Genomic DNA, 21,928 nt, shown 5'->3' on the forward strand with positions numbered 1-21,928 from the left:
ATACTGTGGGAGACCGTGTCGAAAGCTTTGCTAAAGTCAAGAAACAATACATCCAGTGCTTTCCCTTCATCCACAGAACCAGTAATCTCATCATAGAAGGCGATTAGATTAGTCAGGCATGACCTTCCCTTGGTGAATCCATGCTGACTGTTCCTGATCACTTTCCTCTCATGTAAGTGCTTCAGGATAGATTCCTTGAGGACCCGCTCCATGATTTTTCCAGGGACTGAGGTGAGGCTGACTGGCCTGTAGTTCCCAGGATCCTCCTCCTTCCCTTTTTTAAAGATTAGCACTACATTAGCCTTTTCCCAGTCATCCGGGACTTCCCCCGTTCGCCACGAGTTTTCAAAGATAATGGCCAATGGCTCTGCAATCACAGCCACCAATTCCTTTATTACTCTCGGATGCAACGCATAGAATCATAGAATCATAGAATATCAGGGTTGGAAGGGACCCCAGAAGGTCATCTAGTCCAACCCCCTGCTCAAAGCAGGACCAATTCCCAGTTAAATCATCCCAGCCAGGGCTTTGTCAAGCCTGACCTTAAAAACCTCTAAGGAAGGAGATTCTACCACCTCCCTAGGTAACGCATTCCAGTGTTTCACCACCCTCTTAGTGAAAAAGTTTTTCCTAATATCCAATCTAAACCTCCCCCACTGCAACTTGAGACCATTACTCCTCGTTCTGTCATCTGCTACCATTGAGAACAGTCTAGAGCCATCCTCTTTGGAACCCCCTTTCAGGTAGTTGAAAGCAGCTATCAAATCCCCCCTCATTCTTCTCTTCTGCAGGCTAAACAATCCCAGCTCCCTCAGCCTCTCCTCATAACTCATGTGTTCCAGTCCCCTAATCATTTTTGTTGCCCTTCGCTGGACTCTCTCCAATTTATCCACATCCTTCTTGAAGTGTGGGGCCCAAAACTGGACACAGTACTCCACATGAGGCCTCACCAATGTCGAATAGAGGGGAACGATCACGTCCCTCGATCTGCTCGCTATGCCCCTACTTATACATCCCAAAATGCCATTGGCCTTCTTGGCAACAAGGGCACACTGCTGACTCATATCCAGCTTCTCGTCCACTGTCACCCCTAGGTCCTTTTCCGCAGAACTGCTGCCTAGCCATTCGGTCCCTAGTCTGTAGCTGTGCATTGGGTTCTTCCGTCCTAAGTGCAGGACCCTGCACTTATCCTTATTGAACCTCATCAGATTCCTTTTGGCCCAATCTTCCAATTGGTCTAGGTCCTTCTGTATACTATCCCTCCCCTCCAGCGTATCTACCACTCCTCCCAGTTTAGTATCATCCGCAAATTTGCCGAGAGTGCAATCCACACCATCCTCCAGATCATTTATGAAGATATTGAATAAAACCGGCCCCAGGACCGACCCTTGGGGCACTCCACTTGATACCGGCTGCCAACTAGACATGGAGCCATTGATCACTACCCGTTGAGCCCGACAATTTAGCCAGCTTTCTACCCACCTTATAGTGCATTCATCCAGCCCATACTTCCTTAACTTGCTGACAAGAATACTATGGGAGACCGTGTCAAAAGCTTTGCTAAAGTCAAGAAACAATACATCCACTGCTTTCCCTTCATCCACAGAACCAGTAATCTCATCATAAAAGGCGATTAGATTAGTCAGGCATGACCTTCCCTTGGTGAATCCATGCTGGCTGTTCCTGATCACTTTCCTCTCATGCAAGTGCTTCAGGATTGATTCTTTGAGGACCTGCTCCATGATTTTTCCAGGGACTGAGGTGAGGCTGACTGGCCTGTAGTTCCCAGGATCTTCCTTCTTCCCTTTTTTAAAGATTGGCACTACATTAGCCTTTTTCCAGTCATCCGGGACTTCCCCGGTTCGCCACGAGTTTTCAAAGATAATGGCCAGTGGCTCTGCAATCACAGCCGCCAATTCCTTCAGCACTCTCGGATGCAACTCGTCCGGCCCCATGGACTTGTGCACGTCCAGCTTTTCTAAATAGTCCCTAACCGCCTCTATCTCCACAGAGGGCTGGCCATCTCTTCCGCATTTTGTGATGCCCAGCGCAGCAGTCTGGGAGCTGACCTTGTTAGTGAAAACAGAGGCAAAAAAAGCATTGAGTACAGCTTTTTCCACATCCTCTGTCACTAGGTTGCCTCCCTCATTCAGTAAGGGGCCCACACATTCCTTGGCTTTCTTCTTGTTGCCAACATACCTGAAGAAACCCTTCTTGTTACTCTTGACATCTCTGGCTAGCTGCAGCTCCAGGTGCGATTTGGCCCTCCTGATAACATTCCTACATGCCCGAGCAATATTTTTATACTCTTCCCTGGTCATATGTCCAACCTTCCACTTCTTGTAAGCTTCTTTTTTATGTTTAAGATCCGCTAGGATTTCACCATTAAGCCAAGTTGGTCGCCTGCCATATTTACTATTCTTTCGACTCATCGGGATGGTTTGTCCCTGTAACCTCAACAGGGATTCCTTGAAATACAGCCAGCTCTCCTGGACTCCTTTCCCCTTCAAGTTAGTCCCCCAGGGGATCCTGGCCATCCGTTCCCTGAGGGAGTCGAAGTCTGCTTTCCTGAAGTCCAGGGTCCGTATCCTGCTGCTTACCTTTGTTCCCTGCGTCAGGATCCTGAACTCAACCAACTCATGGTCACTGCCTCCCAGATTCCCATCCACTTTTGCTCCCCCTACTAATTCTTCCCCGTTTGTGAGCAGCAGGTCAAGAAAAGCACCCCCCCTAGTTGGCTCCTCTAGCACTTGCGCCAGGAAATTGTCCCCTACGCTTTCCAAAAACTTCCTGGATTGTCTATGCACCGCTGTATTGCTCTCCCAGCAGATATCAGGAAAATTAAAGTCACCCATGAGAATCAGGGCATGCGATCTAGTAGCTTCCGTGAGCTGCCGGAAGAAAGCCTCATCCACCTCATCCCCCTGGTCCGGTGGTCTATAGCAGACTCCCACCACTACATCACTCTTGTTGCACACACTTCTAAACTTAATCCAGAGACACTCAGGTTTTTCTGCAGTTTCGTACCGGAGCTCTGAGCAGTCATACTGCTCCCTTACATACAGTGCTACTCCCCCACCTTTTCTGCCCTGCCTGTCCTTCCTGAACAGTTTATAACCATCCATGACAGTACTCCAGTCATATGAGTTATCCCACCAAGTCTCTGTTATTCCGATCACGTCATAGTTCCTTGACATCACCAGGACCTCCAGTTCTCCCTGCTTGTTTCCAAGGCTTTGTGCATTTGTATATAAGCACTTGAGATAACCTGTTGATCGCCCCTCATTGCCAGTATGAGGCAGGAGCCCTCCCCTCACAGACATTCCTGCCTGTGCTTCCTCCCGGTATCCCGCTTTCCCACTTACCTCAGGGCTTTGGTCTCCTTCCCCCGGTGAACCTAGTTTAAAGCCCTCCTCACTAGGTTAGCCAGCCTGCTGGCAAAGATGCTCTTCCCTCTCTTCGTAAGATGGAGCCCGTCTCTACCCAGCACTCCTCCTTCATGGAACACCATCCCATGGTCAAAGAAACCAAAGCCTTCTCTCCGACACCATCTGCGTAGCCATTCGTTGACCCCATGGACTTGTGCACGTCCAGCTTTTCTAAATAGTCCCTAACCACCTCTCTCTCCACAGAGGGCTGGCCACCTACTCCCCATGCTGTGTTGCTCAGAGCAGCAGTCTGGGAGCTGACCTTGTTCCTGAAGACAGAGGCAAAGAAAGCATTGATTACATTAGCTTTTTCCACATCCTCTGTCACTAGGTTGCCTCCCTCATTCAGTAAGGGGCCCACACTTTCCTTGGCTTTCTTCTTGTTGCCAACATACCTGAAGCAACCCTTCTTGTTACTCTTGACATCTCTTGCTAGCTGCAGCTCCAGGTGTGATTTGGCCCTCCTGATTTCATTCCTACATGCCCGAGCAATATTTTTATACTCTTCCCTGGGCATCTGTCCAATCTTCCACTTCTCGTAAGCTTCTTTTTTATGTTTAAGATCCGCAAGGATTTCACCGTTAAGCGAAGCTGGTCTCCTGCCATATTTACTATTCTTTCGATACATCGAGATGGTTTGTCCCTGTAACCTCAATAGGGATTCCTTGAAATACAGCCAGCTCTCCTGGACTCCTTTCCCCCTCATGTTATTCCTCCAGGGGATCCTGCCCATCAGTTCCCTGAGGGAGTCGAAGTCTGCTTTCTTGAAGTCCAGGGTCCGTATTCTGCTGCTTACCTTTCTTCCCTGTGTCAGGATCCTGAACTCGACCAACTCATGGTCACTGCTTCCCAGATTCCCATTCACTTTTGCTTCCCCTACTAATTCTTCCCAGTTTGTGAACAGCAGGTCAAGAAAAGCTCCCCCCCAGTTGGCTCCTCTAGCACTTGATCCAGGAAATTGTCCCCTACATTTTCCAAAAACTTCCTGGATTGTCTATGCACCACTGTAGTGCTCTCCCAGCAGATATCAGGATGATTAAAGTCGCCCATGAGAACCAGTACGTGCCATCTAGTAGCTTCTGCGAGTTGCCAGAAGAAAGCCTCATCCACCTCATCCCCCTGGTCTGGTGGTCTATAGCAGACTCCCACCACTACATCACTCTTGTTGCTTACACTTCTGAACTTAATCCAGAGACACTCAGGTTTTTCTGCAGTTTCGTACCGGAGCTCTGAGCAGTCATACTGCTCCCTTACATACAGTGCTACTCCCCCACCTTTTCTGCCCTGCCTGTCCTTCCTGAACAGTTTATAACCATCCATGACAGTACTCCAGTCATGTGAGTTATCCCACCAAGTCTCTGTTATTCCAATCACGTCATAATTCCTTGACATCACCAGGACCTCCAGTTCACCCTGCTTGTTTCCAAGGCTTTGTGTATTTGTATATAGGCACTTGAGATAACCTGCTGATTGCCCCTCATTCTCAGTATGAGGTAGGAGCCCTCCCCTCACAGACGTTCCTGCCTGTGCTTCCTCCCGGTATCCCGCTTGCCCACTTACCTCAGGGCTTTGGTCTCCTTCCCCCGGTGAACCTAGTTTGAAGCCCTCCTCACTAGGTTAGCCAGCCTGCTTGCAAAGATGCTCTTCCCTCTCTTCATTAGGTGGAGCCCGTCTCCGGAGTGGTGGGACAGCTCGGTACCGAGAGTGCTGTTGTAATCTCGGTGCAGAGAATGGGAGAGTCTGGTGTTCACGTCACCTTGAAGTCTCTGGGAAGGAAGAACTGTTGTGGTGTCGACAGCCTTGGTGCCGCTGATGTGGTAACAGGGGGTACTGGCTGCTGTGGAGCTGTTGTCTCTATGGGTGCAACTGTCAATTGCACAATGCTGACAGGAAGTGAAAGCATAGGCTGCAGTTGTTTTCATATGACCGGTGCCAAGTGTCGGGACGGCTCTGCTGGTGCCGATATATGGGGTTTCTGTTTTCCCTGGGTGCCTGCATTGGAGCTAGCTCTCTTGAGCTCTCGCAGTACCAACGGTAGCAGAGGGTCCTGCTATCTTGGCTGTGGAGCCTCTCGGTACTGACAAGGTCTCTTCGTTTGGGGAACGCTGTTTCTTGATCAGTTCCTGAGCTGGTGGGGACAGCATATGCTTCTTAGCCACCTTTTTATTTGGGTGGTCTATCACATGAGTCACAGACAAAGTAGAGCCCATCAGAGGCTGCAGTCAGTGAACTGTGTCTCGGGGGTGTGTGTGTTTCTGGTTCAGATGCTGGCCGCAGAGACTTCTCCATTAACAGTAGTTTAAGCTTCAAGTCTCTGACTTTCCTGGTCTGGGCTGTCAGTTTATGCAAATGAGGGCACTTTTGAGGCACGTGTGCTTCGACTAAGCAGTGAACATGAGCCTGCCTGTCCGACACTGGGATCGATAGCCTACAGGTGAGGCAGCGTTTAAAGCCTTGAGACCCGGTCATGCCCCTGAAGGGAGAGTTTTGTCCCCCTGAAGGGAGAACCAGAAGTAATGGTTCAATGAAAACCTATTTCTATTCAGGAAACAAATAAGGGTGGTGGTTTTTTTGTTTTGTTTTGTTTTTTTTAAATAAACGGGGATAAGGAAATGAAAGGAGTTAACTATCTATAACAAAACTAGAACTAATTGGGGTATACTATGCTAACTAAGCTCTGAGGAGCTGCTGAATGCGCCGACTTGTAACCAAGGACGGTAAAGAAGGAACTGAGGGGGAGTTGGTCGCACAGCACCAGTTAACCACCTGAGGCAGCGGGAGATGGGGACTGTGCATATGCGACCCAACCAGGTACTGCTACCACAAATCTCCAATTACAAGCGCAGGGGCGCTAAACACCTAAAATGGAGCACTCACAGGGACATCATGCCAACACACTGATGCAATGTACTAGTACTTTGTTCTAACATATTAAAGTCTACCACTGGCAATATATTAACATGAAAGAAAATCACTCACTCCTTCAATAAACTCTTACCATCAAATTACCATAGAAATAAAGTTTCTTCTATTCTGGATCTTTTTCCATAGGTTTGTGGAAAAGACAATGGCACATGCCCCATTTATGAACGGAAAAATACACACAGGAACAATCATCATTTTCCACCTCAAGGCTGCAATCCTGCATATGGAAGTCTCACTGACTTCAGACTGCTCCCATGAGTAAAATTAAGCATATATGTGATTGTAGAACCAGTACTCATCTGTATTTAGTTTGACTTTCTGAAATATAAATTCTTGTAGATTTAGATTTATTCTGGTTTTATATTAAATTATGTTTTGATTCTCCTGGATGCCATAATATTAAAATCAGCATTGCAGTTATTACAGTGGATCAAGCTAATATAACTGAGACTACAAAGGCTCTTGCATTTTTACTGAAAACTTCACAACATTATATGGAACTGGCTGTTAGTACCTCAATGATTAAAAAAACATGAGCACTCTTGCAAATTACAGTCACAGCATTTCTTAAATCTAATTCTGCCAAAAATTTAGAGACTAGAGAATAAATATTTTCTTAAACACAAAGGACACAATCTATCATCCCTTATTTGTTCATGTCTCTGTACAAGATCTGAATAACTAAGAAAAGCATTTTAATGCATTCTAAAAATCAACATGTATTCCAGATAAAAGTCAACACTGCCTCCAGCAATTCTAAACTCACAGGGAACCCAAAATTATATTTTGGATAAAGCTTTCACGAGACACTCATTTAATCACAGAAAAGAGGGAAAAGTAGAAAAAATGAGTTATAGTAAATACTTTACTCTTGCATTCTTCAAAGAAAGTCTTACTCTAACACTGTCAAATTAGTTTGAATACACTTTATTTCACGAAGTCAGACAGAAAAGGAAAGCATAAGTTAATATAAAGTATCTACTTACTGTTCCAGAATTAATATACTTCTTCTTTTTTCCTTTTTTCTTTGGATTTATTACCTAGAAGGGCAGATAAAACTATTACAGATGCATCATTCATTATGCAGTTGACATAGTGAAAATTCTTAAGATTCTCTTAAGGTACGAAGTAGTATTCTTTAGATATATGACACGTTAATAGTTACATGTATGAACTGATATTCAGGAACTCTTATCGGATACTTCATAATGACTCACAACAGGACACTGGCAATTGTTAAGAGAAGACTACATTGTTGCTGTTGAACAGAGCCAGAAGAGTTTGCACACACTGCATCAAGATTTTTGACAAAAATCAGAAAAAACCCTGCATTGTTTTGTGAATTTTTACTTCCATTTCTTGCCCAACTCTTGTGCCCAGCATATTACTACAGTTTCATGTTACCTTTACATAAAGGGGACCTGAAAAGTCCAAATTTCCCACTTGTAGAAGCAACTGTAATTCATAAAATCATAGAATATTACGATTGGAAGAGACCTCAGGAGGTCATCTAGTCCAATCCCCTGCTCAAAGCAGGACCAACACCAACTAAATCATCCCTGCCAAGGCTTTGTCAAGCCAGGCCTTAAAAACCTCTAAGGATGGAGATTCCACCACCTCCCTAGGTAACCCATTCCAGTGCTTCACCACCCTCCTAGTGAAATAGTGTTTCCTAATATCCAACCTAATTCTCCCCCACTGCAACTCGAGACCACTGCTTCTTGTTCTGTCATCTACCACCACTGAGAACAGCCGAGCTCCTTCCTCTTTGGAACCCCCCTTCAGGTAATTGAAGGCTGCTATCAAATCCCCCCTCGCTCTTCTCTTCTGCAGACTAAATAACCTCAGTTCCCTCAGCCTCTCCTTGTAAGTCTTGTGCCCCAGCCTCCTAATCATTTTCGTTGCCCTCCGCTGGACTCTCTCCAATTTGTCCACATCCCTTCTGTAGTGAGGGGACCAAAACTGGACACAGTACTCCAGGTGTGGCCTCACCAGTGCCAAATAGAGAGGAATAATCACTTCCCTCGATCTGCTGGCAATGCTCCTACTAATACAGCCCAATACGCCATTGGCCTTGTTGGCAACAAGGGCACACTGCTGACTCATATCGAGCTTCTCGTCCACTGTAATCCCCAGGTCATTTTCTGCAGAACTGCTGCTTAGCCACTCGGTCCCAAGGCTGCAGCAGCGCATGGGATTCTTCCTTCCTAAGTGCAGAACTCTACACTTGTCCTTGTTGAACCTCATCAGATTTCTTTTGGCCAAATGCTCTAATTTGTCTAAGTCACTCTGGACCCTATCCCTACCCTCCAGCGTATCTATCTCACCCCCCAGCTTAGAGTCATCTGCGAACTTGCTGAGGGTGCAATTCATCCCATCATCCAGTTCATTAATAAAGATGTTGAACAAAACTGGCCCCAGGAATGACCCCTGGGGCACTCTGCTTGATACCGGCTGCCAACTAGACATCGAGCTGTTGATCACTATCCGTTGAGCCCGATAATCTAGCCAGCTTTCTATCCACCTTATAGTGCATTCATCCAGCCCATACTTCTTTAACTTGCTGGCAAGAATACTGTGGGAGACCATATCAAAAGCTTTGCTAAAGTCAAGATATATCACATCCACTGCTTTCCCCATATCCACAGAGCCAGTTATCTCATCATAGAAGGCAATCAGGTTGGTCAGGCATGACTTGCCCTTGGTGAATCCATGTTGACTGTTCCTGATCACTTTCCTCTCCTCCAAGTGCTTCAAAATGGATTCCTTGAGGACCTGCTCCATGATTTTGCTGAGGACTGAAGTGAGGCTGATCAGTCTGTAGTTCCCCTGGTTCTCTTTTTTCCCTTTTTAAAATATAGGCACTATATTTGCCTTTTTCCAGTTCATACTCCCTCAGTGAATTGTACATGCAAATCTTAGTATTTTCAAGTTCACCTAATTATGAATGCAGAAGGACAGACATGTGACTACTAAAACTTGGTGCCCACAGTGATTTGTAATCACAGAAAATGTGGGCATGAACTGTTTGCACAAACAGACAAGTTAGCCTTCAGCCCAGTTGAAAATGTACAGGGTTACTCCCTCGTTGCTATGGTAAGAACATGAAGGCATCCTAGAAGTAATTTTAAGAACATATTTTTCAGGCTTGAGCACCATGATTTACACTTTTGCAAAATCTTTTGAACTTTCACAATGTGATTTTTCATAAGAGAAAAAATATCTATTGATTGAAACTTGAGAACTTCAGATATATTAGAAAATGCTCTGTAACAAAGCAATACATGGAGTAATAGCCTTACTTCCAGAGTTCTTTTGATCTCACCCAGTCAGCTCACCCAGAAGCACTACTGCTCATTTTTAGGTGAATCTAGTGTTCAAGTAAGCGATAGCTTAATAGTACTGGTAGAACCAGCCACAGTAAAAATGAGGATACTATTCTACACACTTCTAAAAATGACTGTCAACTGGAAGACTATTAATGAGTCAAACTGTTGTCTTTTATGGATGTGAGTAAATGCCCAACAGGGACTTGCAACCTTCAAAGAATGGGTAACCTAGTTTGGTTAAAATAAGAATTAACACAAAATTATCACTCATGCATTAAAATAAACAAAGCAAATTTGTTTGCTTGAATAAAAATTTCAAGATTTGGCACAGTCCTTCCCTTGGTTTTATATAACAGAACCATCAAACTAGATAACAATGCAGTCACAATATTTGTATAATGTGGCATAAAGCATAGGTATATGCTGCCGTTATAGTGTGACATAGGAAACCAGCAGCAAATACAATCTATAAACTACATATTTAAAAAGCTACATTTTAAAACCATGTTAAGGTTGCAAAATCAAGCACTCTAAGGTAGGAAATGCCAGAATTAAAGTTGCCTGTGTAAAGCAATATGATGCAGTCTTTACATTAATTTAGATCACATACAGTAACTAGAGCCTATATCATAATGTTCATTTAGCACATAGGATGGATGGTACCTACAGAATGATCAGCTATTCAATAGTTCTTTTTATCCTCATAATTCAATGTATGAGCCATGCCTTATTTACTGCACTCCATTCAACCCTGCTCCAAAACCAGAGGTGTTAACTTCCTCAGTGGGCTTTTCCTTGGCCCTCATCACAAATGTCTGAGTGCCTCCAAAATGTTAATGAATTTATATTCACAAGACCCTTGCTATGTAAGTTAGTATTATTATTCACATTTTACAGATGGGGAACTGATGCAGAGACACATTAATGTCAAAAGTGTACATTAATTTTGGGCACCCAATTTGAGATACCTCTGGTCTGATTTTTCATAGTATTTGTTCAGTGCACAAATCTGAGTGACTTCAGTTGCAGCTGAGAATTTCCACACTTCTGCAAATCAGGCCCCAGGTCTCACATTCCCCTACCCCACTATTCTCTTTGCCCCAGTCCTCTCCACTCCTGTCCCACTGTCCCAGTTTCCTGGCTCATCAACTCCAGACCCAGCTCCTAGGTCTGTCCTTAGGGGTGGGGCACATGGACGATTGCCCAGGGCACCGTGGTCAGGGGGCACTCTGCAGAGTGCTGAAAACTTGCAGAGGAAACGCAGGGGCTGAACAGCTGATCACGGCGGGCAGGAAGCACTGGGTGGAGCTGATCGACAGGGCCCACCAGCGTGCGGGAGGGCTGCGGGGCAGGAGCTGATCCGCAGGGCTGCCGGTGGGTGCTGAGCTACACCACATGAGGAGGGGAGTACAGGGATTAAGGGTTGCAGACCGTGGTTGAGAAGAAAGGGGCACAGTGCAAGGATTGGGGTGCAGGAAGGGAGTGCAGGTATTTTACAAATATTTTCGGACATACATCTCAGATTAGATGCCTGGAATCACACACTATTTTATCAGTGATTATTATCTCTCAGCCGCTCTGCACTGAGTCTATCACCCCCTCTGTCTGCCTGGGGTGTCTCCTTCCCAAATATTTGATCCTGAAACCTTTATGCTGCAAGGAGTCCTTACTCATACACTTAATCCCACTGAACTCATGAACTCATCTGTTCCCAGCTCCTGCTGTAGCTCAGAGTTTTGGAACAGCACTACATCTGTGTTGATTTGTCTGTAAACATTTTAATGTTTTGCTGCTGCCGCCAGGAAGAATAAAGAACGAGTCTATGTTCTACCATGCAGTCTTTGTATCCTGAAGGAAAATCACATATGCCAGACTCCTGTTGGATATATATATATATATATATATATAGAGCACATTTTGTGAGAGATAAAGCACGTTTTCTTGCCGATCCTGAGACAGACACTGCAGATGTATAATGTTGTTAAAGCCCAAATGTATGGGTTTATACAGAAGGAATTTGCCTACAAATCAATTCCTAATAAAGATAATTTCTTCAGAATAAGCAGTGGAATCAACTTTTGAAATACTGACTAGCCTAATCAGATTATCATTTTTCTAAAGACTGTTTAGTAGCAGACAATGCATGTCCAAGTGCAAAATGTATACCCCTTATGCCGTAGTTTTTGCACTTTATATATTTTTATTATTGCTTTTTATTTTTTAGCTAACACAGAAGTCGGTAAGTGGTTGTTAAATTATACACTTATATAGTATATATACATATGTATACACACACTATACTATACTGGAGAAGCAAACACTGTGTGTTCTGTATTCTTTTTGATGGTTATTTTGAATATGTTTTTTAAGACTTAATCTCTTGCAACTCCAATCCCACAGCTATGGATAGTGGAAATTCCTGTAATAGATGATGCAGTATCCATCCTGCTTTACTGGAATATGTGAAAGAGTGTATTTATGTTTTAGATTACTTATCTCCTACGTTTTTTTAAAATTACAAATACAAAAACGGGTCAAAAGTCTTTATCTCGTTTGGTTGTTTGAAAATATTAACTCTGCAATAACAGACCAGCAAGAAGGAAAGCCAATCTAAAAATGATCCTTTCTCATGGCATTCTATTAAACTAGCCAGATAGAGCAGTTATAAGAGAGAAGCTCGAGGAAGCAGAATCTTTTACGATGTACAGAAAGATCTGTTGTTCTGTATAGCTTTCTGAAGTTGATTTTTTTCCTCCCTAATCATGTCATGTGATAGTATGACAAATTTCTTGTAATTTAGCAGTTCTCTGGTTTTTTTGTCTTCAGAACTTGATGCCTTGAGAGCAGTGGCTGCTGGCCGGGCACCGAGCTCTGAAGGAAGTGCTGCCACCAGCAGCAGAATAAAGTAAGGTGGCAATCCATCATATACCATTCCACCCTTGCGTCTCAGTTGCTGCTGGCAGTGGCAATGCCTTCAGAGCTCAGAGCCCAGCCAACAGCTGCCACTCTCTAGCCGCCCAGCCAGTGCTTAATTTTTGTTGGGGCTGAGCTCTGGCACCCCTTTCAATAAAAATTAAGCACTGGGGAGAGGCAGCAGGGTCCTGGGGTGGTGGAGAGCCAATGGAGGTCAGGGGTAATGGGGGGTGCGCCTCACCCACAGGGATGCCAAAATACAAGTTCGTCCAGAGTGCTACTTTCCCTAAGGCTGACCCTGCTAGCTCCTTATCCTTCTGCATCCCTGGCAAGCTATTTCCTCCTCCTTCTCCATATTACCTGGCCAGCAGTGGGAGTACTGAGAGGACAGGAGAAGTTTCTTGCTCTCAGTTCCTGTAATTGGTACCAGAGCAGCTCCGAGGTGCTGGGAGGAGCAACTGCAAGGAAAGTCATGCTCAGTGACTATAGCCTTGGAATGGTGCATGCCCAGTCACTCTGTGAGGATAGCACTTATGCAAAATTTGGCCAGCACACTAGAGCAGCATGATGGTGAAGCACGCTCAGTACATGAGGAATATTTAGCAAACTGAGCCATAAAACTTTTACAAGTTTTACTGAGCATCTGTGAACTGAGATTTTCAGAGGCTCATAACTTGGCCAAAGTTGGATGGCTTCTCATGGGGATGGCAAGAGGCACATCCCCAGCATTAGGGTGATCCATCCCCCTGCCAAATTTCAAATCCCTTTTCCAAATCTAGAATGTCTCAATTAAATGGTGGCAAGAATTTTATTAATAGGAACAAAACAATGTAATTTTTCCTTCACTCATTCTGAGAAATGGCTAAATCATTTTTGCAGAGTATTTTCCAAATCAATTCAACATGAGGCAGACACCCAGTATGAATAATTTCAGCCCAAAGTTAAAGTTTGGCAAAATTGTAAACAACTGAAAAGAGAGTGTTGTAATGGAAAGTAGCCCCTATAATAAACATCTTGCCAGCCACATAAAAAACCTACCACCAACCAAAAAACACTTCCCTTTTAAATGTCTGCTCAAAGCCATCTGTATAGCTAAGTCAGTTTCACTATGAACACACTGAGCAAGATGGGAGCATGTTTTCAAACACTAGAAGTGGAAGCAAAGAGATTTTATCAATGATATTTATCAACTAATCTCCCAGACAACTATGAAAGAGGAATCCATATGGCTTACTGCCAAATTTTACTATACACTATACACAGATGTTCTGTGAACGACGAGGAATTAAAATATTCACATTTGAAATCTTGGTAGAGCTATTAAAATGTACATTGTTAGAAAAATAGAACATTTTAGGCCATCAACTGAGGGGAAAAAATAAAACCAATGTCCTACTATATTCTTTGTGCAATATAGGACCACTGTGATATAAAAGACAAGGGAATGCATGCTGGTTAAAATTTTATTCATACCCCCCCACTCTCAAATTTCAGATATGTTTGCAATTAAAATACAATTTTTTTTAATCATTGAGAGCCACCAACCCTGACTGTCCTAGAAAACTACATGAACTCTTGGCTGTGGTTTAAAATGAAGAAAAAAATCCACTGAGATAAGGATATAATACTACTACTACCAAATCCACAATCTGGGGGCCCATTCAAACTCTCAAAATTCTCTTTTCAGCTAGTAGGTTCAAAACAGTGACAGGAGAACCCATCTCCACAGTTTTTATCTTGCTGTGTTCATCATTGTGGTGCCCCAGTGCATCTATTTGGCAAAGTGTTGGTTATAACTGCTAAGTAGTTACCATTAAAAGTAGACTATTTAAATAATCATGTAAAGATTATTCTACCCTTCATATAAAGTTCACGGACTATAAAGTTCCTTTAAATTGCCAAGAGAGAATTCTCCTGGCACAGGGAACAGGTAGGAGTTTTGCCAGACCCAGAAGAGGATATCTCCATATTGCTACAAAGATTCTGGCTTTTATCACAGTTCAATTGAGGCTGCTGTAAATTAGAGTTAATTAATTAGAGTTAAGGGGCTGCTCTGGCCCGAGTCTGGGCAACACAAAGATGGCTTAAAAGCTACCCAGACCTCATCCTGATGGACTTTATTTTAAGGGACATTTTAGGGAAACACCATTTCTTTACTCGATTCTTTAAACAGTCTACTCACTTAACAGTGAGCCTGGCTTAGTCAGGAAGGGTAGGTGAGCGCTACAAGAGACCAGGGGACTAGAGGAAGTCCCTGAAGAAAGACAGTAAGAGTCAGTCAGGAGACTGGAACAGGTCTCTGGGGAATGCTGCAGAGGCCCTCCCTGTGAAAAGGAAAGAATCGACTATATATGTTTGGGACCTTGGAGAAGCTGAATGAGGGAAAGCAGCAAAAGGGGTTTGCTGGCTGGTGTCCCCAGCCAGAGAGCCAGGGCTGAAGGCAAGAGGAGCAGCAGAGGGAGTTGCCTGTTAGCTCTAAACCGGACAGTCAGAGCCAAGGGCCAGAGAGGACTAAAGGCAGGGGAGCAGTGGAGGAGCTTAAGAACATAAGAATGGCCATACTTGGTCAGACCAATGGTCATCTAGCTCAGTTTCCTGTCTTCCAACAGTGGCTGATGCTAGATGCTTCAGAGGGTATTAACAGAATGGGGAAATTTATTGAGTGATCCATCTCGTCATCCAATCTGAGCTTCCAGCAGTCACAGATTTAGGGACACCAAGAGCAGAGAGTTTCACTCCTGACTATCTTGACTACTAGCTATTGATATTCTTTTTGAACCCAGTTACGCTTCTGGTCTTCACAACACGCCCTAGCAATAAGTTACACAGGTTGATTGTGCATGGTGTAAAGAAATACTTCCTTTTGTTTGTTTTAAACATACTGCCTATTAATTTCACTGAGTCCCCCCAGGTTCTTGTGTTATGTGAAAGGATAAATAACACTTCCCTATTCACTTTCTCCACACCATTCATGATTTTATAGACCTCTACCATACTCCCCCTTTAGTTGTCTCTTTTCTAAGCTAAACAGTCCCAGTCTTTTTAATCTCTCCTCCTATGGAAGCTGTTCTATGCCCCTCATAATTTTTGTTGTCCTTCTCTGTACTTTTTCCATTTCTAATATATATTTTATGAGATGGGGTGACCAGAACTGCATGAAGTATGCCAGGTATGGGTGTACCATGGATTTATGTAGTGACATTATATTTTCTGTCTTATTAGCTGTCCCTTTCCTAATGGTTCCTAACATACTGTTAGCTTTTTTATTGTACTGCTGTTTCACATGGAGCAGATGTTTTCAGAGAACTATTCGCAATGATTCCAAGATCTCTTTCTTGAGTGGTAATAGCTAATTTAGACCCTATCACTTTGTATGTATAGTTGGGATTATGTTTTTGAATGTGTTGAAATCACCGATAGGTTGGTTTAGCTGGATGAGCCTTAGACCTAGTATGGGGACAGTACTGCAGTCAAAGGTAATGCAGAGGAAGCAGCACTGGTTCTCCTCTACCCAATGAAATTACTAAAAGCTGAAATCGTTAAGTACTGGGGGCTAAGTGGAGGAACCTCAGAACATTGCACTGCAGCTAAAGGCAGCAGCCAGCAAAGGTAGCAGCAATGCTAGCAAGCAGAGGCAGCAGCAGTGATCAGTGCCAGCAGAGATCAGTTGCAGAGGTATCACTCAACCAATCCTCCTTCTCAGGAGCAGGAATTAAACCCACCTGACTGCATCCCTGGATTTTAAGATGTTGGTGACCACGGACAATCAAGAGTGGGTGCAGCAGAGAGAAAAGGGAAGCAGCATGTTAAAGGGACATTCATCTGTCAGTCTTTCACACTGCAAGATGGGAAACTGAGGTAAGGAATTGCTATCCAAGATAGTGCGAGGTGGGCATTTACTTATTGTTTGCATACTTATGAACCACTGTTGTGGTGTTTTGGCAAATTAATTCTGCATTCCGTCTCCTTTTTAATAAAAGTTTTCTTTTGTTAGATACAAATTCAGTGCTTGCAAGTGGGGAAGTATTATGTAATACTCACTTACACAAACACAGATTTATTAGGATGCAGCATGTACCAACTTCTGCACACATAGGCCGCAATGAATTTCCTGCTAGCCCCCTATGTCAGATCAACAACATAATATACAAGACAACTTCACGCTAAGATAAAGATAGTGCACCATCTATTGGTGGAGGTGCTGTCTACACTAATCACTCCAACTCCCCCCCTCCACTTAAAGAAGAATTTAAATAGTAACTCCTAAGAATCCAGGTAGTTTGCCATTTATGCAGGTTTCTGTGTTCATCTGCCCCCTTGAGTCCTATATTCTGTCATGGACATATTGCTTATAGTTGGATCTAGATATCTGTGAGTGCAGAGTTCATGGCCTCTAGGTCAGACCTGTCTCTTGTAGACAGACTGTTGAAGATGGCAGTAAGTTGAGATCCTGAGAACACCCTGGCAATTTCTCCTGCACGACCGGTCTCCCATGACAAGCCACAGGAGCCAGCCGGAGTACGTCCAAATCCTCCTCTGCATCCCTTTGGAATGATTGTTGAGTATCCACAGTGTTTGCCCTCCCCTTTCTTTCAATGAATCAGAACACCAGTTCTTGATGCACTACAAATGGGTGAGGCTCTTGCTTTTTGTATTAGCAAAGATAAGTTGTTTAGTTGCTCCATCACTGTGTAAGGTCCCCTCCATTAAGAGGTCAGTTTGGGATTTTTTCTGGACTGTTTTTTCCAGTTGCATAGCCACATCTTCTTTCCTGAATGGGCCCATATTTTCCCATTTTTCTGGCATCTGGTACATGGCATGCTCACTTCTGGCCTATCTTTTCCACCACCTTCTGGAATTCTGTCCTCAGGTCACTGATGTAGTACTCTGCCATATCACCTACCTGTGCGGGTGCAGGGCTTTGCCAGTTCTTGCTGCCTGAACATCAAGTCACAGGAAATCATGGGTTTGCAGAGTCCAAAATCTCATAAGGAGAGTGTAGCGAGGCAATGACTCACCGGTGCAGCGCCTCCTGCTGGTCGTCTTGGGAATTAGCTCTTCCAGCCCAGAGTGTCCTATGCAGGCCGGTGTCTCGCCTGCCACTGGCCCAGCGTCCCTCCTGGACCCCGGTGCCCCTTTTCCTCAGGGTTCTGCCCCAGCAGTACCCCCACTCTGGGTCTCCCCTCCCAAGGGAACCCCCCAACCCTTTAAACCCACCTTGCCTCAGTGGCTACTGCCAGTCGTCATCCAGCCCCCTTTCCCTGGGGCAGACTGCAGTCTGTAATGGCCACCCAACACTGGCAAGGGGGTAGGACCTGCTGCCTTTGCCTATCCCTGGGCTGCCCCTCTGCAACACCAGTACCTTTCTGGGCCTTTACCAAGGCCTGCAGCCTGGGCGTTTACCAGACTGGAGCTCCCCAGCACGCTTTGCCCTTCCCCAGCACTACTCCACTTAGGGTACCTCGCTCTCAGGCAGCTAGCCCATCCCACTCCAGGGCTAGTGTGAGACTCTTCCAGCTTCTGGCCCTCAGCCCTCTTATAGGGCCAGCTGTGGCCTAACTGGGGCATGGCCCCAGCTGTGGCTGCTTCCCCCAATCAGCCTAGCTTTTCCCCAGCTGCAGCCCTCTCCAGAGCTGCTTTAACCCCTTCAGGGACAGAGTGGGGTGACCACCCTGCTAGAGAGAATTATTTCATTATTTGTCCCCCGGAATCATTTGGTTTCCAGGTCCTGTAGATCCTCTGTACCAATAGGTACAGCGAGTAATGGATAACTGAATCACAGCTGATGTTGGTATGCCAAGACAACAAAAGGTGACTTTGCAACCCAAATTTTGTTGGTCTTCAATGACTAAGACTTTAAGCAGAGAACCAATGATGTGGTTTACTCTCTCCACTTCCCCATTATTCGCAGAATGAGCAACAGTAGTCCTCACCTTGGTTATCTGGAGATGTCGACAAACCTCGCGTAATAACTGTGATTCAGATTCCTTCCCCAATCAGTGTAGAAGCAGCTTAGTGGACCAAACTGCAACACTACATGTTTCATCAATGCATTCATAACCCTCCGAGTCCCTTTATACTTCTGGGATTGCACCACCACATACTTTGAAAAGGTGTGAGACACCACCGGCAAATCCTGATTTCCAGCTGGTATTTCTGGTAGTGGGCCTTTCAAGTCAATCTGTATGAACTCCCAGAGCTAACTGTATTGGAGCATTTCCCCTAAAGGAGCTCTACCTCTTCTTGCTGGTGTTTTCCTTTCTTGACAAGTACCTAATCCTTAACATCTGCAGCTATGCCTCACCAAAAAAATCTGTCAGATGCCCAGCTTTTCATAACTCATGTGCCTGCTACTTAGTCATTAGGAAGACACTCCTGTATCCTTCTCTGTAAGCTTGCTGGACAAATCCAGGTACCTTCAGATACCAGGAAGTTGGTAACCAGATCAATGGATAATTGGTCCAGGACTGCACTGAACCTCCCTAGTCTGAGTCATCTTTGATAGTTCTGTTGGCACACTGACTATATCAGGATCCTTAGACTGTTCATGCCAGATGACTAAATTGAGTCTATTCTCACTGCCCTCACCTAGCTGAGGGCATCTGTAACCACATTTTGCTTTCCAGGTTTATGGTGAACTGTGAATGTATGTTCAGTTTGTGAATCCATCTCCACACTAGTTCTGCTTCAGAAGGAACCGCTGCAGGGCACTTAGGCTGTGTACACTGAATTCCATACCTATTAAATTGGGACAATAGGTCTAAGTTTAAGTATTTTCGGGTTCCATTTATTAAATGGAATACGTATTATTGTGGGCCAGGTTTGCATGTAACCTCTCTTTAGGGAGGGAGATTGGATGTGAATCCTGGGAAATGTTATGAACTTCAAAGGACTATACTAAACAATGTCCCAGACAAGAATGGACTTTTGGGACAAACAGCGTCAAATGGTTTACCTGGGTAATCTGTACGGGAAGGTGAATGCAAATTCTCCATCTCTGGTTATGTAAAAATCCAGCCTTTTGAAGCTACACCCTGATGAGAGGACCACTGTCTGCCATTATAGTTCCTGGAGCATGAAGATCAAAAGCCCAAACTGTATAAAGGAAAGACTGAACAATTCATGGGTGTGCTAGTTCTGACCTAAGGCTGTTGTGAACTTGTAACCACAGAAAAAACCCTTTGAGAGGTTTGAAGGACTGACGCCTATCAGAGGCCTTGTTGGTGTTGGGACAGACACTGGCCTGTTTAGGCAATCTGGGTTGCTGGGACTATCACAGTGCAGGCAGGGGACCATGCTGCCTGGAAAAACACTCTGGTCAGAAAGAAGAAAGAGGGAAAGGTCTCCATCTAAGAGAGGTGATGAGTGATGAGCCAGGAGCCTAGAGTAGGTGCCCTTGATGGACCAAAGAGGGGAATACAGGTGCATTTGCCCTGAATTGTGACAAACACATCACCTGCTTTTGGGCTCCTGACTCTCCCCTTCTACACAGTTTTGCTTCCACTTCTCTGGGGGACTTAGCTTGTGCTTCTGTGTCCTGCCCTTACTTGCCCCCCACTCCTCAGAGAAGAAAGCAGGGAGGTAATGAGGGAAATGTCACATATGTAGCGACAAAAAACTTGGCACCTCTGGGGTGATCCCACTGAGGTCACACCATTGTCCCTTCTCCAAGACCTTGTAAGTTTCCAGAAGGAAATCAGCAACTACTATGTGGAATGACACTAAAAGGTTTCTTTCTCTGAGGTTACCAATACCACAGAGACAGGAAAGGCAGCTGCTGCTCACGTGTACAGTGGCACTGCGCAGCCACACATCAGAAAGAAACTAATTGCTTCCTTCACAGTCTAACAAACCAGGAGAATAGAGTCCTGGCACCATGAGATATACACTGAATGTCGTTCTGACTGGCTCCAGGAGGACAGACAGCACCCAAGTTCAAAGAAGAGAATGGCCCTATCTTGTACATAAGGGAAACCAGTCTTTACTATATGTTGGTAGAATATATTTACTGAATTTAATTTTCTTCCTGTGGTATAATGATGAACATTTTCCTTTTTAATAATTTGGAGCAGGTCATGTGGTTATGACTACTGATATTAGGAAACCAACACACGTCATCTGACAAATCTAGTCTGAGGCCTGATTAAAAACTTTTTAAAAGAAACCTTTTACAACTTAGCTTCATGGATGCTATAGACAAAATAAATCCAGTGATACATTATGATGTGAAACACTAAGCAAAGATTACAAGGTTACAAGCCTTTCTTTTTCTTTTAACTGTTTACTTCGGCAGTTTAGGCAAGCTCTGATTGCCATATGCACACTTTTTATTTCTACACAAAGCTGTTTTAAACAAACAACTATACTGAGAAAGAAGAGCTGTAGAACAAGAGAGATTATTTTTTGTTAACTTTTTCAAAACAGCACTGAAGATACTGCTCTTGTCCAAAGAACATATGCTTTTAAACTCGTTTCTGAAACAAATCCTTTTTGACCCAGAATGTCTGTTTTCCCCTTTATAAAGGCTTGGATTCTGATAGTAACCCTGAACATTGACTAATCCGACAAGCAAACATTGAAAGTTCTCAACTTTATCCATTTTCGCAAGATAAATAAAAATAAAAGTTCAAAATACTTACCTCATATACATTGAATTGTGATTGCCCTCTAGACAATTCCCTATAACTTGTTGTGAATTCTCCAATGAAATCATGGCTAGAAAAAAAAAAGTTTTCAAATCAACACATACACAATATAAACTACTTTTCCATTAATTTACAAAAATACATCTAAAGTGAAGCACAGCTGACACATGAATAGACATGTGAGAAAAGCAATGCTAGCAAAAGACTTGTTATTCTGTTGACCTAAATATAATGTATGTTCATTACTCTTCCCCCCTAAATTATAATTATAAATAGATTTGATTGAATCCATCTGATAGCTTATGTTAACTGTACCCAACACAGAATGAAGAACTAGATTGCAAATTTACAACCAGCAACGAATAAAGACTGTGGACCGTGAACAGAACCCGAAAGGAACTGCCAACAGTCCTCCATTCTCTCTCTGGCTCCCCACTTGCACCATGACAGAGTGCGAGTGTGTGTTTGAGAGAGAAGAGTGGTGAGTCGGAAGGGGAAGGAAGTAATTTGTAATTGGGAAAGGTCAGTCCTAAACTATGCTGATTCGTGCACTAGAGGGGAAGAGCCAAGGCTCTACTCACTCCTTTTACCTGTCCACCTACCTGCTTGGGAGGGGAAATAGTGGCTCTGCAGCTACTGCTCACCCCCGTGTGCTAGAATCCATTGATCACAAGTTCATACAGCAGAT

At 44.2% G+C, this 21,928-nt stretch overlaps 1 protein-coding gene across 13 annotated transcripts in view; it reads right to left on the reverse strand.

The window, feature by feature from the left end:
• Window positions 1–21,928, reverse strand: part of CPNE8 (copine 8) — a 296,010-nt gene that overhangs the window by 129,536 nt on the left and 144,546 nt on the right. For 9 of the 13 annotated variants that reach the window (XM_073328394.1, XM_073328405.1, XM_073328393.1 and 6 more), the window contains 2 exons: window positions 21,235–21,310; window positions 7,340–7,393 (listed from right to left, as the gene is read on the reverse strand). In XM_073328394.1, coding sequence (XP_073184495.1) covers window positions 7,340–7,393; window positions 21,235–21,310 — 130 coding nt within the window. Of the gene's footprint in view, window positions 1–7,339; window positions 7,394–19,546; window positions 19,664–21,230; window positions 21,311–21,928 lie in introns of those variants that run through there. The other 4 variants (XR_012156821.1, XM_073328404.1, XM_073328401.1 and 1 more) reach the window with 4 other exon arrangements.

This window comes from Lepidochelys kempii, chromosome 1 (genome assembly GCF_965140265.1).
Source record: "Lepidochelys kempii isolate rLepKem1 chromosome 1, rLepKem1.hap2, whole genome shotgun sequence".
Taxonomy (NCBI): Eukaryota; Metazoa; Chordata; order Testudines; family Cheloniidae; genus Lepidochelys; species Lepidochelys kempii.